Source organism: Thunnus thynnus, chromosome 5 (assembly GCF_963924715.1).
Source record: "Thunnus thynnus chromosome 5, fThuThy2.1, whole genome shotgun sequence".
NCBI classification, from domain to species: Eukaryota; Metazoa; Chordata; class Actinopteri; order Scombriformes; family Scombridae; genus Thunnus; species Thunnus thynnus.
This window is the reverse complement of record NC_089521.1, coordinates 1,279,429-1,298,968: the sequence shown is the minus strand read 5'-3', so window position 1 is coordinate 1,298,968 and position 19,540 is coordinate 1,279,429. Positions and strand designations below refer to the sequence as shown.

General features: G+C 42.2%; 1 protein-coding gene across 1 annotated transcript in view; it reads right to left on the bottom strand.

The window, feature by feature from the left end:
• The window catches only part of LOC137182449 (cytosolic carboxypeptidase 4), a 218,276-nt gene that overhangs the window by 180,577 nt on the left and 18,159 nt on the right, over positions 1-19,540 (bottom strand). Inside the window, exon 2 of the mRNA XM_067588662.1 lies at positions 3,590-3,663. Coding sequence (XP_067444763.1) covers positions 3,590-3,663 — 74 coding nt within the window. The remainder of the gene's footprint in view (positions 1-3,589; positions 3,664-19,540) is intronic.

The following is a 19,540-nucleotide window of genomic DNA, read 5'->3' as shown; positions in this document are numbered from 1 at the left end:
ATGCAGTCAATAAACATAATTCACAAGGATTGCAACAACATACTACAAATATAACATGAAGAAAGTCAAGGAAATGTATGCCTCTGCTCATCCCCGTATAAAGGTAAGCCTATTTTTAATTCAGATTGTATTGGCTGTATTACATATTATATGTCGTATGTAGGCAGATTTACCTCATGGTTAGTAAGGCTCTCCATCCTGCCACTGCAGCACCCATGAAAAAAATAGTTAAGAACACTGATGAATATACAGCGAGTGTGTTTTGGCTGTGAGAGTGAGTGAGTGAGTGAGTGAGTGAGTGTGTGTGTGTGTAAACCCTTGTTATTGCCTTTTTTACTGGTGAACATTCAATAAAACGTTGTAGATATTTTGATTGGAAACAACATGTCTTTGACCTCCATTAATGAACAAACTTGCGTGCCCTTTACTGGGTTAGCATACTGTATGTGTAATATTACACATGCACATATGCGTGATTAAGCCCTTAATATCAAAATCTCACTCCAGCCAGATACCCAAAGTTGGCAGCCCTGCTGCTAATGCCAGCGGGCTAAGAAACTAACACGCTAATACTAGCACCATTATGATCACAGCATCTACAAGCCAAGATAGACTGAAACTTTATGGGCCCTTACTGGGGAAGTACACCAGTAAATTAAAAATGGCACAGACAAGATTTAAACCAATGACTCTTAATTCAGGGGCAGCTGACTAACCCACTGAGCTAATGTTGTCTGTTTCTTTCTTTGAAAAGCAGAGAGACAGCAGTTTGATAGACCTCATGCAGGGCACCATTATGTTGCATCATATCTACTTTTATATTAAAATTTTTACTGGTTAGGGGCATCTTCTTTAAAGGGAACATTTGTTTAATTAATCAGTCAATCAGTCTCTTCAACCATAAGTTCTTTTCAATACATTGACCACTTGTCCTCTGCTCTCAAAGGACACAAACAAACAACTTCTTACTGATAGAATGAAGACATTTATTTATAGCAAATGTCTAAAGAATACATGATAAACAAAATAATCAAACAAAGTAATACAAAGATTTAAATTGTGAGATAACTGGTTACTGGGTTGGCGATAGTGATGATCTATGTATGTGATTTGAAGTTATAAAAGAACAAAGGGGCACTAGGAAAATTAACTTCTCTAAGAAAATTGTTTCTTATTTTATTCAACATCAACTCTTATCACCGGAGCCATGTTGTTATACCTATTTTGTGGAGTGTTGTCATTGTTGCCTCAGAAGGTCCAGGTTGTTGTACCATGTTTGGGCTCGGTGGCGCAGCCTACTTTGGGTCCAGGCCTGTTATCTGCAGGATGTCACTGTGAGGAGCTGCAGTTTTGAGTCACCAGCAAATTTCAGCTGATCTTGCTTCAAAGCTACGCCACAGAAGAGTCTTCACTGTTGGCTAAGCTCCCAGACAACACTGTGTTGCAGCGTGTCACTGAGAAAATGACAGCAGACTGAGGTCCCAGTTCTCTGAGGCCATCACATGTGACAGAAGTTATGGCAGATTCCTCACTGTCTCGGTTTCGGAGCGACATGGGCTGTGAGTTCAAGCTTTTGTTGGCTTCTTTTGAGGTTTATGGTTGAGTTGAATAAAATTTGATCTGGCTACACTGTCTTGAGTTAGGCTGAGCAAAAATTTCAAAAGGTGAAATACTAACTTACACATGGAAATTCAGGAATTAATCATTTCAAAAATATAAAAGACAAAAGAAAACTGAAACTTGTTTCAGTTAACGGTTAAAAAGTGTGTGTACATTTTATTCGAAGAAAAAAAAAGAAAGTAAAAGAGACATCTAAATGACGAGGAACTTAAAATAACTGCAGGAGTTGGGAACCAGCCTAGAGAAAAATCCCCTGAGGCATGCTTCAATCACTTCCTAGAGTTTTGGGCGTGTTGAAAATCGTTTTGCACCACAAGTGCTAATGAATATGTAATTCCTTTGTCTCAAAATAAATGTGGTGTTACTGAAATGGTGATTTCTCCTCTGTGGCCTAAATTTGTGTTTCCTATTTTCTGATTCTTAAGGAATTAAGTCTTGAATCTTACAGGCAAAAGTCACATACATCAAACATCACTATGGTCCAATCCATCGTGATAACATTGTATGTAGCAGTGTATTGTATAAAAACATAGTTTAATATTAGCTCTGCTTTCATAATAATTCAATCATCTAACATGATCTTTCTCAAACATTCTCAAGTCTCTAACATCAAAAATATAAAATTTCTAACACTACAGTACATAAAAAGGTTGAAGCAGCTGTAGGTTTACAACAGAAATAAATGCAGTCAATAGATGGCAGTGTTGTCACACAGTAAGAAATGTGATAAAATTAGATTCTATTAATTCAGTCATTTTATATTGCACAGTTATCAAAGTTATACCATTCTTAAGGGAAACTCATGCTAAGCCACACTATCTGGTTTCCATGATGATAAGCCCACCTAATTCACATTCATGAAAACTTGGCTGAAATAGGAGCTATACCAATGAGAAGTCACTAAGGAACGCACGTCTCAAATTTATTGCAGCCTCTGTGGAGATAAGCAAGGCCCAAAAGGGGAGTCTGTCCATGTTACTATGGAGTTGTCTGGTCCTTTCTCTGGTTCAAATGACACAAGGGTTATTTATTTTGTCAGCCATGGTCTCTCAGGAGGGTTTTTGAAAGCAACGGTGTTGATATGGTGAGCATCACTGGTCAATCCCCACTAGGTAATGAGGTCAGTTCATGGAGGTCTTGGGTGTCTGCACTGACCTCCATGTTTTAGTTATTAAAAAAGATTAAAGAAAAGAAAGCAGAATGTCCTCTACAGGAATTTCCTTTGTGAATTATCTGTCTCTGAGAGTCAGATATCTCAAAACCTTCTCTGCATTACATTTAGAAAGAATTCTGTCATGGTCTTATCAGAGGGATTTCATATGTCAGAGTGCTTACAGCATTTTTCTGTATAGGTCAGTCTGTGAGAAATCTTGGCTTTAAAAGGTTTAGAAAGCTATCTTTGCTTTAAAAAAGCGAAGATTAAAAAAAATCTTTTTAATCTTTAAAAAAGGAGGAAAAGATAGACTTTAAAGAGCATCAATGAATTAGAGAGGAACTGGTTGGTATGACATGTTCATAATGAGATGTCTACAGTCAGGATGCCTCACTGGCTCTTTTTTCACAGTGACCACATAAAACCAGTTATTCAGAGCTGGAGCATACTAGTACCGTAACATCTTACTTTTACTTGAGCAGGGTATTTCAATACCCTTTTGATAATGCAAGAGGTCAACTTTCAGTGAAGATACTGTACTTGGAATGTGAAACTTTGTTGCAAATGTCTTTGTTGCAGTTATTCAAAATGTACTCAGTAGTGTATCAATCAGTGCATAAAGAAGATAACTAGTAATAAAAACGTAAAAACAATTAAAATACAGCTCAGACATGAGGTTAATTTTGCAGCATCATAGTGGAGAAAACACATGAGGTATATTAAACAATACAAAAGAACAATACAAATAACCGCATGCAACCCCAGCACACACACAGGATCAAACACACATGCACAGCTTGCTCTGTGGATCCCTACCTGCAGAGTGGAAAGGAGGACCTCTAAGCCGCTGGAGGAGCTCGGGGAGGCTGTCATACTTGATCGACCTCGCTCTGTGCCGGTCAGTCAGACAAATATACAAGCAGACAGAAGGTAAACAGCTAAACAGACCGACAGACAAATGAAATCATTAATCAGGGGATGCGGACAGAAGAAATCCGAGGTGAGTCCTCACCACCATGCGTACACCGTCTCACACGCACAACATATAAAGCATCTGCCTCACTCGTTTTCTCACTCACAGCAACACAGACACACACATACAGCATTGCTGATGTGTGTAAGGAGAGAGAGAGAAGCGACAGAGAGACTCCCCCTGACTTAACTTCACCGGGATTACCCACCAAGGCCAGGAGGCTGTATGTGCATGTGTACAGAGTATGTTTCTTTTTTATACCATCCAACCACACATTATAGAAGAAATCTCCCATGTTCATGTACAATACAAAAACAATGTATTTGCACAGTTACACTATTAGACACATGGACATAAATAAAAGTGATTAAATGTGTGTGCTGTTGTGTCTAAGTGTGTGCACGTGCCTGTGCATGTGTAATCCTATCCCTCCAGGATAAAGCGCTCCAGAAAACATTTGTGCCGTGGTGTTGAGAAAGCTGCCTCTATAAAAAGGCCTTGACAAGACCAGCTGGGCAGCTGCAGAGCAAACTATATACAGTGGTCGAATTCAGCCAGCGAGGGTTAATGAAGGCGTACTGATATAACATAAACTTTTTGAGATTTGTCCATTTTTATGGCAATTGCCAGACTCTAACACCAAGAAAAAAAATCACAGGTATTCAGTGATTTCTGCAGAGTGTTATACTATAGGACACACACAAAGCCACGGTAACCAATGAAATATGTTTACAAGGCTTGACTGACATGTGACTGAACTAAATGTGAATAAATCAAAAACACTTTTCAGTATAACAATACAATTCAAGAGCTGCTCAAACTACTTCCAAAATGACAAAGTTGAGACCAACATTTCTACAATAGTTATAGCAAGGAAGGCCATTAAACCAACTGTACCACAATGGTTCTCAAACCTTCTGTCATGCCCTGATTTGGAAGCAAAAAATATCTACTGTATATAATGTATATCAATTGAAATTGTATCAACCATTAACAACATTAGGGATGTTAGTAAGAAATCAAGCCAAGCTTATTATTAATTTATTGAAATACCATTACCAAGAATATCAACTGCATGTTTCCTGTCACCCTCACATGAGTAACTACTGTGCTTGATCCTGTAGGTTTATATTATAACCACCAGTTTCAGTTATTTCAACTACTGAGCCTCAGCTGCCATTGCTATGGAGAAGAAGCCAGTCACAGGTGTGAATCAGGGCGATGATGAATTCAGAACACTTGCATAGTTGCTGAATTCACTCAAAAGTGACCCAGAAATGAAAACTGAAGTGATTTACACTGTGGATTGTAAAATCAGTTTTCTCAATGCCGTAATCTTTAGCTTCTGCCGACCATTGTGGCACGCCTGACTGAATTTTAAGATTGGTGATTGGCTGTTTCTTGCCAATATACACCATGGGAGTCGTAGATCAATCAAATTTTCTACGTATACTTACATAAAGATTTTTATGTACAGATACATACATCATGTGTTTTCCTGAGATGAACTGGAAATTGGCTTTCACAAAATGTCACACTGGCCAGTGTACTCTGTGTAATTTAATGTTATATTCTGATTGGTTGGTTTGTAAATGTGGGTTGTAGCAGCCGGGAATACTGTAAGAATTTGGTCTTAAATATCTGTCAGAATGTTGCCTTAAACTCCATACTGGTCATTGGTGGACGAGTCTCACAGTGAAATCTAGGGGCATCATTTTGGATTGACTGCCAAAATTTTGTTACATTTCTTTCACAGTTGTCAAGTTTTGCTTCAGCCAGCCCAAAATCCCACAGTATAAAAGGGGCCTGTTGAAGCAGATTGCTCTGCCAAAACTGGTCCAGCTGAACTGCAGCTAAACTGGGTGTCTGAGCCACCCAACGCTGTTGCTTACCAGCATACATTAGGACAATGGAATTATCATTATCATCATATTAGCTGTGTTGCTGCTCCGTTATAGTCGTTATATAAAAGATTGGATGTCAGCAAGCTTTCTGCAACTAAATTCCGATAAAACTGAAAATCTTTTAATTGGCCCTGACCATCTGCATCTACAAATCCAGTCATCACTTGCCTTCATCTTAAGCCTTCTGTCAGAAACCTTGATGTGATGTTCAATTCCAGCCTCAACTATGAAATACATATCAGAAAAGTTATTCAGACTTGCTTCTACAATCTCGAGAACATCACCAGAATTTGTTAAAGAAACTGAATCTATTATACATGCTTTCATTTCTTCACGACTAGATTACTGCAGTGACCTCTTAACTGGCATGTTATGACCCTTGGTCATTTATTTGTTCCTGATCCTGTATTAACTGCTCTCTCTCTTCCCCTCTTTAGTGTGTTCATTCTGTGTGTGTGATGAGTGAGCTCAAGTGACGGGATAGCTGTTGGCTGATTGGATAATGCAGATGATTTAAACACCAGCTGATGCCGGCTCCTGCCTCTCGTTTGTTGAGTGTATTTGAGTGGTTTCAGTAGGATTTGGATTTAAGATGCAGGTCAAGTGTGTTAGGCACTTTCCTACCATCTGATGTGTAGATCATTGTACATTGTAAATATTTAAAAACTAGGTAGCAGTCACAGTCAGTAGGAGTGAGAAGCCCTTTTTCTTTTTGTAAACTATTTTTCTCCTGTTTTTCAATTAGGAGTTAGGTTAAAGCTTTGTCTTGTGTTTCATCTTTATTTGTAAGGTGGTCAAAAAACTCAGACTAAGCTGTCTTAAGTCAGTCTTTTTCTTGTCTTGACATTCCGATAAAATCAAACATGTTTAATATTATCATAAGTCTTTTGTCTTGGCTCATGCAAATAGTGAAGGTCATTGACGTGAACATTGTCAACAACCAATAGGTGCGCTCTCCCCAGCACCAAACAGGAAGCAGCAAACCTAGTAGTTCCAGTAACAGCTGTAAAAACTCTTCAAATACCGTCATACACATGATAGATGGTGAATTAACAGTGTTATGAGTTGGTGTTGGCATGTATCTGCATGTATTATAGTGAGAAATCTTATTTTTTGAAAAGGTTCACCTCTCATTCCAACAGAATCATCCTTCTCCCATTAAAATAGTGCAGCTAACCATCGGAGGCTGGGGGCGAGTTGAGGCGACAAAATCCAAAATGCAAAGTTTGTATGCAGATACAGTTTATCTTTATGGATTATATTGATTCCAAATTGACAAGAAGACTGTCAACATATGACACCTTTTATCTTGTGTCCATATTTCTTAAAGGGAGTCGGTGTATTATTTTCCTGGATTTTTCTGGAGAGCGCAGGGAGCCTCAGTTTAATTCAAACTGCTAATATGTATATTTTTAACGTTTTGTCACCACCACAGAAACACTAACTAACTGCTAATGTATGATAAGGTTGTCTGACATTGACTGTTGTTAGTTATTGGTTTGATTAATGGTTTACAGCCTAATAATGTGTGTTTGTATTGATTGCTGATGGTGGCTGATCAGGCTAATTATCAGCTTACTGAACTGAGTTTCTAACCGCAGTATGCAGTAAATGGTTGCTCTTTGTATGTGTTTTTAAACTGCTTTCCTAATTAAACACAGTGTGCTTGATGGTGTTATTAATGACCCCTGATGACCTTGAAAGCTTGGCATTCTCGTTGCCCTTTAGCTTCCCTTTTTAAAATGCTAATATTTGATTGTCTGATTAATGTTTGATTTGAACTCCTCTTTCTGTCAGCTGCTGTGTGTCTGCAGTGTTGGGTCTCATACTCCATGAGACAAAGGCAGGCCTGAATGCAAGTTCCATGGCCTGATAACAGGAAAGGGCTCCCAGTGAATCAAAGGGAGCCCATTTCGGACTACATATCCCAACATGCACTGTTCAGTTCACACCTAGGAGCTAAACCGTACATGGTCTAAACAAACAGTCTCTCATTGGCAGAGACGCTCCAGCACAGAGGAAGTCACGGTGACACAGCCCTGACATCACCGCCCCTTTGAAAACTGGGGGCATCCAAGAAAACACATACTCCATTGTGACTGAGCTGGGGGAAGCTTTGTTGTCTCCATGAGCCAGTTTACTGAGGGAGGTAACCCGTGCACGTGCTTTTCCCCACCGACTGGAAGACTCTCCCCTCGCCAGACGAGACGAGACTTCACCCTGTGTTGCTGCAACCAGCGCTCTCACTGCCTGCAGAGGGAAAAAAGGGATTTCTTCAGGAAGACACGGATAACTTCTCTGCCCGCTCTTCCTCAACTGACTCGACTCTGCTGCTTTCTCCGCCTGCTGAGGATCAGGTTGACGGATGGGTTGGAGAACCTCATGAAGGGATTGGGGATGGAGGGATGAAGTGATAGGGTGGGGAAGGGTGAGGGTCGAGGGGTGAGGGTCAAGGAACGTGGGATGGAGGGTTGAGGGGATGAGGGTCAAGGGTCAACAATGGATGTATGGTATTTTGTCGATTAGACGATGATGGCTGATGGTGGGAAGGTAGGAGGGAACAAGGGGGAAGGTTGAGACTTGAGAGCTGTCTCGTCAGTCCATCGGCTGGATAGAGCCCCCTGTTCCCGTGGTCAAACAAAGGAGAGAGAATGGTTAATAAAAGGGGTTAGGATGGGAGGGACTTGCAAACTGAGACAAGAGGAGAGATGGATAAGGTGTGCCTAAATACTCTGTTGTGCAGAAATGGGATGTGTACGAGGCGTGGTCTTTGTTCCCAAACTTTGTTTATAAATCTATAAACTTCATGATGGGAAGTAATCTCAAAAGGAATCTAGTTGTAGTCTTGCAAATAGTGACCCTGCAAGATCCTTAGTCTTTGCAATTTCTTAGTCTGTGACTAAAAACTTGGTGACTTATGACACAGTGGACCTCATTCATTAATATGTGCGTAGCAATGTTCTTACTTGGAGCATGATACATGCACACCAGCCAATTTTGTTCTTACCACTGTGTGTATGTTAGTGAATCAGAATCATTCTAAATTTACAGGCATACTACCACGCCCCCATTTCTCTATATAAGGAAAGATCTATTGGAGCAGTGCGGCAGTGCTGAGAGCTGTCATGCATTTCAAAAAGTGAGGTGATGGTAAAAATGTAGAGAAACTGTACTGCTCAGAAGTAGAAGCCAGAAAAAGCAGATTTGGCTGGTAAACATGTCAGTGGTACAACCATTTGGAGCCCGATTGTAAATACAGCCTACATACCTGTTGCACCACTACGTCTATAACAAAAATAAAAAGTTAGTGAGTGTGAAGATATGCAGAACTGATCTAAACAAATCTCTCCTGCTGCACCAGGTGCACATCATGTTTCATCTCTGTCCACAACATGCCATGATGTATTGGAAGCAGAGCGGCCCTACCAGTGCCACTACTGAACTGACAGGCTGTCAAGACACTCAACAGGCTGCTGGTTAATCAGCTGCATATATCACGGCCAAATCTGATGGGGGGAGATTAATCGCTGTCACATTCCAATATAGAAACTCCAATATATAAGCTATTCTCATATAAAAGTGGGAACGGGACAATTTTAATATATTAATAATTTCATTACATTTATGATGATGATTTATGGATTACCATGTTTTAACTATTAATTTTATAATTACTAAATAAGTTGTGTATTATTAGCAATGTCACACTTAAATGTTGTATATTTAGGCCCAATCATTTTTTAAATAATTGTGGTTGTAATTCACTGTTTGACTATATCATTTTTTTAAGACCTTGGGATGTTTATGGATGTAATTCCATCCTTTGTTCTTTTTATGTCTGCCTTTTAAGCACTTTCACTAACAAAGACCATGCCATTTGAACGGTATAAAAGTAGATTAATTTGGATTGTCGAGAGGGTTCAGGATTGATGAGGATAGTGTATGGTGGCTGGATGCGGGTCGAGGAGAGGGATGAAGGGGGTCGATTGCCAGGGGATGAATGGGAGCTGAAGGTTGGTCCGGGTCATGTACAGTGGGATGATGGAGTCGAGGAGAGGGATGAAGGGGGTTGATGGCATGGGGATGACCAGGGACCAAATGGAATTGCAAAGAGGCTGAAGCATCTAGGAACCCGGGGGTCGAGACTCAGGGTGGGCGAAACATGTCTCAATGAGCTTTCTGCTTCGTCATCCCCCAAAATTAACTTCAGATTTATTTTATTTAATTCTAACAGGTGGTCTGGGATTTCTTATTTGGAAGCGGTTGAAGCGGCTCCACTGCGGAAGAATTAGCCAGAGTACGGTTAGGAAGGTGGACTGACTTTGTCGATGTGGGGAGACAGGTTGCCTGTGCAGAGAGTTTGGTAGTGAGCCAGGAAGTCTGAAGTGGCTGAACCGTTCAGGTGGCTGATCGGAGGTGAACCACCTACTGCTGCATCTGAGCACGGCAGGGTGTCGTGGGATTGGGTAGTGCGGTTGTCTCGGAAAGCACTTGGGGGCATCGGAGGATAAGGGGGTAGGATGAGAGCTGGGAGGTTCATAAAGGCTGGATGAAGGTCGGATACAGAGGGATGAATGAGGGTTGACGAGTGGCGTGAAGAAGGGTCAAGTGGAGGGATGCAGGAGCAACGTGGACTAGTTGGAAACGATGGATGGACCAAGAATAAGAAAGCGGGCAAAATGGCAGTTGGGATGGTCGGTCGGAGCATGGTTTTGGGCATGTGATGTTTATGGGTGAATGAGATATCAGCGTGATCGCAAACCGTGCGTGATGGTGGGATAAAGGAGGATTGAGGGGTTGGGATGAAGGAGGTTCGAGGACTGGGTGGAAAACATGATTGAACCAAGGGCGGGAAAGTGGATGGCATGGTGGTCGGGATGGTCCACCAGCGCATAGTGTAGGGCATTTAATGTTTATGGGTGTTAGAGATGATGGCATGATTGTAGACAGTGTTCAGTGGCAGGATGAAGGAGGGTCAGCGGAGGCCAGAGTGAAAGTGCCGGTGGGCACAGTGTCGAAGACGGGCAGAGCTGAAAACACAGAAAAAATACAGTTGGGTGTTGGGGAAGGGGAAGGGCGGGGGGTGGGGCGGGGAGGCGAGGGGAACAGGGATAGAACAGGAGGAAATGGAGTGGGTCCAGTAGAAGGAGCACCGTGGTTCAGTGCGACTGTGGCTGAGGTAACGGCAGGACCAGTAGTGGCTATGGGAAGAGAGAGAAGAAAAGAGCTGCGGGGGCGGGTGGGGCCAAAAGCGCTGAGGTAGCTGCAGCTGAAGGAAGGGAAGAGGAAAGGATGCCGGGATAAGGGAATGCATGTCCATGGGATGATTGTACAGCCTGCGAACGCAGGGATGAGACGAAACGAAAACAGTACAATACGGAGGGGGTTAGAGAGGAAGGAGCTCTGTGGCTTCCTTACATATCAACTAATGATGAGGAAAACCAGGCTCCCTGAAGCAATTAATTGATATGAAGAGATTGTAATGAAAATTGTTCACTGAGGCGAAGCAGTTGATACAGTCAGTCAATGTCACTGAAAATGAGGGCATGGCCTCAATTATACCTCAAGATGTAAATAAAGGTTGAATGAATGAAAAGAAGCAGGCGAGTCAAGGGAGCTATAGTAGCTGTGGCAAGAGGAAGCGAAAAGGGGTGCTGTAAACAAATAATATCGATGGAGGAGAGCCAGGATGCTTCCTGAAGGACGGATCGAGGGAGGGATGAAGGGATGAGGGTTGAGGGTCGAAGGGTGAGGGATGAAGAGATGAGGGTCGAGGAGTGAGGGATGAAGGGATGAGGGTCAAGGGTCGAAGGGTTAGGGATGGAGGGATGAGGGGCGAGGGGTGAGGGGTGAGGAATGAAGAGATGAGGGTAGAGGGGTGAGGGATGAAGGGATGAGGGTTGAGGGTCGAAGGATGAGGGATGAAGAGATGAGGGTCGAGGAGTGAGGGATGAAGGGATGAGGGTCGAAGGATGAGAGATGAAGGGATGAAGGTCGAGGGGTGAGGGATGAAGGGATGAGGGTTGAGGATGAGGGATGAAGGGATGAAGGTCGAGGGTGAGGGATGAAGGGATGAAGGTCGAGGAGTGAGGGATGGAGGGATGAGGGTCGAAGGGTGAGGGATGGAGGGATGAGGGTCGAGGGATGAAGGGATGAAGGTCGAGGGTGAGGGATGAAGGGATGAATGTCAAGGAGTGAGGGATGAAGGGATGAGGGGTGAGGGATGAAGGGATGGAGGGATGAAGAAATGGAGGGGGAATGAGGGGTTCAGGGTTGAAGGAATGAAGGGATGAGGGTCGAGGTGTGAGGGATGAAGGGATGCGTGTGAAGTGGTAAGATGTGCGGCTCATAGACCCAGGGATGAAACAAAAACACGAGGCAATTAAGACGTAGGGAGCAGGCACGTGGGGCTGAAGCAGTCTGTTGCGGCAGGATGGAATCATCAATGTGCGAGTGCAGGGAGTGCTGGGTAGGGAACCTGCAAGCGAGTGGTCGGTTGGAGCGGTGGTGGAACTGGCGGCTGTGCAGAACTGGAAAAGCCTGGCTTTGTAGGCCATGGAGGGGCGGAGTGGCGGAGGCCAGAGAGTGCTCGCAGGCACTGTGTTAACGACAGCTGGAGCAAGGGGATCGGTGACGGGGGGGTGCTGAAGACACAGAAAAAACATTTGGATGTTGGGGAAGGGAGGGGAACAGGGATAGAACAGTAGGAAATTGAGTGGGTCCATCAGAGGGAGCATCGTGGCTTGGTGCAACTGTTGCTGTGGTAACGGCTGGACCGGAGGTGGCTGAGGGAAGAAAAATAAAAGAAGGAGCTGCTGGAGCAGGTGGAGCAGAAAGCATAGAGGCAGCTGCAGCTGAAGGAAGGGAAGAGGAAAGGATGAGGGGATGCATGTGCGGGGGTTGATTGTGCAGCCTGCAGACGTGGGGACGAGAGAAAAGACGAAAAACACGAGACAGATCAGACAAGGAGGGAGCAGACACAGGGGAAGATACGAACTGGCCCTGCGAGAGGGCTGAAGCGGTTGGCTGCGTCGTGACGTCATCAACGTGCGACATACGGGTGGCACTGGGCAGGGAACCCGGAAGTGAGTGGCCATCTGGAGCAGGAAAAACCTGGCTTTGTTGTCGGTACGGCGAAACGGGATTTGTATCTGGAGTTCAGCCTGGCCTTCAGCTGGGGTCTGTTGTAGTAGGCGGTGTTGTGACGACATTGGTGTGCAGCGTGCGTCGGCCCGGCAGCAGACAATGAACCCAGAAGAGAGGGAGGATTTGAGCTGCCGGCGAGAGTTGGAGGAAGTGGAGTTGGTACTGCTGGATATAGTCGTGGGCAGTATGTTGCTGAGGAATGTGAATCATGGAGCACGGGCAGGAGGTAAGCTTTTGCGATGCAAGCGTGTCGTAGGTCGCGTGAGAACTGAGACGAACGGGAGAGAAAGGGGTTAGACATGCTTATATAGGTATGCACGGATGATTACATTAGTGAGGTATAGGTGATTGAATTTAGTGAGAGAGAGGGGCATGGTCTTGTTCCTGAACCTTTGTTATAATACATTTGTAATTGCTAGTTTTGATAAATAAACTTTATTATTATTATCATTATTATTATTATTATTATTGTGATCTGTATTATGTTCTGCAATGTTTCCACTGATTTCACATTTCCACATTGTTGTGCAGTTAGTTTGGACTGAATGCAGTTGCACTACAAGTGATGTGTGCAACAATTTATTCACATTCTAACCCTTGACAGTAACTTGATTATTTGATGCAACACTGAAAGTGAATTTAGTCCCACCAATGAAACACATGTGAGAAACTGTCTCTCCACTAAGTTTTGTCTTTTTCTGAGAACCTAAGACATGACAGAACATGTTTTATATTTCATAGCCTACTTACACTTGTGATAGTTGACTATGACTACCATTAAGTAATATTGTTCTAGATATTTCAAACTAATGTACATCATATCATAAAACATTTGCTTGGTTTCCTTTCAATCTACTGCAGTATCAGTTATAAGTATTAGCTTACACTGAAAGTGCAGTGGGATCCGGTCTGACAATATGATTGACATATTACTGACATATTACTGACAAACTGAGCACATGTCCCCCTCATAGGCACCTGGACCTGTGGACTTTAATTAACTACTAATGACATGATATGACTAATACAGACTCCTGCCTCATATAAGCTACAGATAAACTTTTATTTTTGCACAAAATGACTGTGTGGACACACGTGGATTTTGGTCCCCATCACTTACACTGAAAGCACATTTGAAGGGAATCTTTTAATAGATCCTAGATTTCATCTAGGAAAACCTCTTTCACTGTTCATATGGACACCTGACTGTTGTTTTAAGACAGACTTAAAGCAAAATCGTGAACCTGTCATGGTTCACAATCTGCTCTACATCCTGAGCCACAGTTGTGTGGGTTGTCCACTAATCGGAAGATCAGCAGTTCGATCCTCCTCCAGTGCACATGTCGAAGTGTCCTTGGGCAAGATACTGAACCCAAAATTGCTCCCAGAGGCTGTGCCAGCAGTGTGTGAGTGTGTGTGAATGAGTATTAGATTAGATCTCCTGATGAGCAGGTTGGCACCTTGTATGGCAGCCTCTGCCATCAGTGTATGAATGGATGAATGTTGACATCCAGTGTAAAGTGCTTTGAGTGGTTGGAAGACTAGAAAGGCCCTATATAAATGCAGTCCATTTACCATTTTCCTTTTAACCTGTCCTTTAAGTTAGCAGTGACAGCTAAATGGCACCGCAACAGCCCTTGTACCTTGACAGCAGACATGTTTGTTTTCTGCTGCGTGTCCTAACTGTTCAACATGTTTTGCATTCTACTGTTTTTGCTTTTTGGTGTTGAAAAATTAAAAACTTACATCTATCCATTGTAAGAGATTGTTGTTGTTGTTGTTTGGTATGTATTTGAGCATGCATGTGTCCAGTTCATTAGAGGTGACAACAGGGAGCTGCTATCACATTCTAATGACTGCTTAATGACTGTGTACATGTGCTCACGTTTGTACTGTGTGTATGAGTGTGTATGAAACTGGTCCTCCCTACCCCCTCCCTCCACAACTGACCCAAATGTTCTATACTCAGTTGGTGGTGTCAGGTTCATCTGAACCCCTCACCCTCTTCTTCACCTCCTCTTGTCCCTTCACGCCTCTCTGACAGGGACAGAGAGGTGTGAACCTTCTCTAAATGCTGAAATTACACATCAGAAGCCGTTTTCCAGGTGTGAAGCCTAGAATATGAACCTTGTGTCAGTTACAGTAGTAAACCTGAGTAACAGTGCGTGTGTGTGTGTGTGTGTGTGTGTGTGTGTGTGAGTGGCTAAGACAGCCTGTAAACTAGAACTCTTTAGCATATCCAAAGGACTTCTTCCCTACTACTGTTGGCATGAGTAATCTATTTTTTATTGGGGTGTTATTCTTCAAGTTCAGGTCTTTGGAGAAATCCTGACCACTTACCACAAAATGCTGATATATGATATATTCACACGGCTTTGGACATGAATGGAAGATTCTATTTGTGGAATATTAAATGTGCTCTGTGAAGTTTTCTTGGAAACAAACAAGAGTTATGTTTACATTCAGTGTTACTCCCTCGGACCAAAACTGCCCACAGCATCCACTGTGAAGACGCCAAAGGTCATTGAGAGAAAGATCAAGGAGGACATTCACATCTGACACCAACGACCATCTCTGAACAGAGACAGGAGTTACCATCTCCACCCATATACCACCACCTGTTATCCTGTCACACAGTGACACTTGAGCCAACGTCATTCACTAAAGGATTATGAGACGTGGTTAAAAGCTCAACAAAGCTAGTAAATGGACCTTGAGTGGAGATTATTTTGTCAACCATACTGATCCCTAGTACTATGTGTTTTAAATGAGCATAACTTTCAGGCTAATGTAATGTTCATTTAGAATGAAACAACACACTGAATCTAAATCTGATTGATATAGTTTATGTGTTATGTGTTTGGGGGTTTTCCTTTCTGTAATTGCACTCACTCTTTTTACAAAATACTGTGATTTTGGGGGACTGTTTTATATACAATCATTCTATATCCCAGGCCTTTTCCATTGAACGGAATCTTACCAAATCCTACCACCGGAGGGCGACATAATGACTGTCTGTTAATTGGAGCCAGACAATTGGGGTCAGACAATTTGATAAATAATAAAGTTTTTAAATCTTACAGGAGTGATTGTGTTCAGTTGCTATATGAGAGGGAATGCCTGTGTGTGTGTGTGTGTGTGTGTGTGTGTGTGTGTGTGTGTGTGTGTGTGTGTGTGTGTGTGTGTGTGTGTGTGTTCATGTGAGCAGTAGAGACGGTCTGGGTCGAGTTGAAGGACACACTGCTGGAGAATACCCATCCTTAATCCAAGCTTTCAGCCAGTGAGCTCATGACCTTTCCAACTTTCCAGCACTCATGAACTTTACAGTGGACTGACTGTCTTCACAAGGTCACACACACAAACCCAACATGGCATCAAACACACACACTTTCAGACACATGGAACTACTCAAATAGGCCACATCATTCCCATCAGGGATAGAATGTTAATCCACAAGTGATATCATACAAACACTTCTGTCCCAGACAGGATTCCCCTGGCTCGACACACATATACTGCGCACACCAAACACACACATTTCCATTTCCTCAATAATGAGGGAAGACCCAGTGTGTTGCTTCAGCTGTCTAGTTAATCTATTTCACTGATGTCTACAGACAACAGGCTGTGACAGTGATATACATATCTGGACTCTCCATCCATAACTCTGCTAATATTACACTGCAAGCAGAGCAATACTCACACAGCTGCTGGGTTGCAAGATGGAGTGTCATGACTGTAGTTTGCATTATGTTTACATTGTTGTAAGATGAAGCATTTTAACATTTATATTACATATATTTATGACTGTTTGTCCTTTAACTTATCCTTTACGTAATTTTCAATTCTTACTTTTAGTCTTATGCTCTTATTATAATTATACAGTAGATGGTTACCATAGCCTCAAGATGCCAGTCTGCATTTCACTGCAGATATTGTATAAGCATGAAACAAATAAATTCTTTGACTCTCTCAGAAATGTGATATTTCTACAGTTGATAGTATCTTTATATGATCATTTTTATCCTACTAGCAGAGGAGTGTAAGGGTGGATATTCATGGTGATGCAAATGTTTTTGATAAAAATGCTGAAAGACAAAAGGTAATAATGACAAGCTAAAATCTACCCAATAAAGGCCAAAGTGCTTCTATCAAGGCAATTTATTTCTTTTTTCAAATGAATATAGTGCTACATTTATACATCACACATTGGAACTGGAGCGAGGTGGTCGGGGTGGATGATGGCTGCACAAGATGCAGGCACCACAGATAAGGATCACAGCAGTTCACACATATTAGTCCGTGGTTAGGTTTTGGAAGCAAAAGCACAGTTAGTGAAAGACCGTGGTTTCAGTTAAATGTTAATAAAACACATTGTGATGAAAATCATTGTGGACAGAAAGATCTGGTCTTGTATTAAACCAAGACCAGATCGTCCCCTAACCTTGTCATTATGTTGAGAGTATGTCTGATTAAGCCAGCATTTAATTTCTTATTTCATATATTTTTCTCATACATTTCCTGCAAAACGTATTTGTTGTTGCAATTTGGTGGTATATAAATGTAATTTCTAATTTGGGTTGTCTAAGCAACTTTGTTCTGTTACGTTCCTAATCTAACAACAGCAGAATGTCTTGCAGCAGAATTTTGTTTCGAATTCAGTCAATTTCCTGTTATTTCGTTGTATTTGTTTATACATTATAAACATATTAGATTGTTGTTAATTTCACATGTAAATTTTTCCTGGAGATTTGCAATATGGAAAATGTATGGTCCACTCATATCTCTGATTGGCTATTCTTTCAGGTGATCAATCACATGGTCACGTGAAAGTTGCTCTTAAAAGTTACTGCTACTATCAGCAAAGTGTAAAAGTAAGGCACTTGCTAAATGTGACTTATTGCTGAAACACAGCCAAGAACACTTTTACACTTAAGTTGGTTCTTTATAGCATTCTTAAATGCAATTCTTAGAAGTTTGATAAATACGGGCCCAGGCCTGTGAGTTGACACAGACCCACTCTTTTTACGTAGATGGTGAATGGAAAACAAATAAAATCTATACACTGGGAGTAATTTTACACCATTATCTGTCTACACCAGTATGAGATCAACATGTGTGTAAAAGGGACAGCCAGCACAGCGGGACAGGGAGCGGCCGCTGTTGTGTTACATGTCACACCTCTGGATCCAGAACGCCGGCATGCTATGTAAAAGCAGGCACGGGGGCCGCATCATGGCAGCTTTGTTTGGTTCAGTGTAAAAAAGCAAAGGCAGGATCTCAGTATAAACGAGCCCAGTGATTCCCAACCCTTCCCTACTCGTACAGGTTGCTAATTCTACCAATTTGCATTACTTAACTTCCATGACCTTCCTTCTAGCATCACTCTCAAGACAAGCGTTAGATTTTTAACTGGTGAGTCCTCTAAATATAGAAAAAATCTCATTGTTGTTTCTCCTGTCTAACTTTCTGCACCGTTGAGTTTAATGAACACTGCAGCCTCTAAGGGCTGTTAATGAAACCTTTATTCTTGTTTCTTTATGATGTGACAGCTCCATGTCATCCTAGACCATTTCTGCTTTAAAAATAACTGAAACTTGAAATATGGAGGCCATCAGTGACAAAATTCACCCATATATCTGACAACAAACAAACAAAAACAGGTGGGAGAGAGGCATACCACCTCCACTGTAAAGGCCAAATGATCAAGACTGAGAGATGGTAAATGGTAAATGGACTGTACTTGTATAGCGCCTTTCTAGTCTTCCGACCACTCAAAGTGCTTTTTACACGACGAATCACATTCACCCATTCACACACATTCATACGCTGAATGGTACAGGGGCTACCATGCAAGGTCCCAACCTGCCCATCAGAGGAAATCTAATCATTCATACACATTCACACACTGATAGTGACAGAGACAGCATGAAAGAGGTAAATTTGTTTTAATCAACACACTTTCTCTCAATCTTTAGGTTACATTACAGAGGGTGAAATCTTATTTATCAGTTTTGCTTTAGGCACTGAAAGAAAGAGACTGTCCTCCCAAGAGATACGACACAGTAGGTCATAATGTCAGTTACATTTGAGTGACAGATGCCATCTAGCGGCAGTAGTAATTATGACCCAGAGCAGTGGTGCAGTTCAGATGATGTATATACAGTAGGGTCCAAAAGTCTGAGACCACTTTCCCATTCACTTGAATGCCGACAATTTTTTCCTCATTTGGAGGAAGAAGGGTTGTTGGAGGCATTAACAGAGCAGTGGACAAAGCCTATCCTATCGCTGTTTTTACTCTTTAGAGCCATTTCTATAAAAGCTACGGAAACCACTATCTTCAGGGACGAAGGAACATGTCATCCAGTGCAGCAGTGTGGGTCAATGATGTGTTTGTATGGTACTGCATTTGTAATGGTTTTGGAAAACAGACAAATGATGTTGTCCTGCCGATTACTGCCGACATGGGCACCAGATTAGAAAGATCAACATCATTACTGAAATAATTCCCTTCTGACTTAAGAATGTATTCAAAGGAGACTGTGAATAGGTCATCAGAAAAAATCAAAAATCACTATTTTCCAAGCTACACAATACAGCTTCCAAGCTTGACTCAACTCGTAGTCCTTCAGAATTAACATTTCCCATTATTCAACACCAGACACCCCCTGAACATACAGTTAGGAAATAGTAGACTAGCAGCGCGAGCATGGACACCTGGCCAGTCCTAGAGCTTGAATGCTA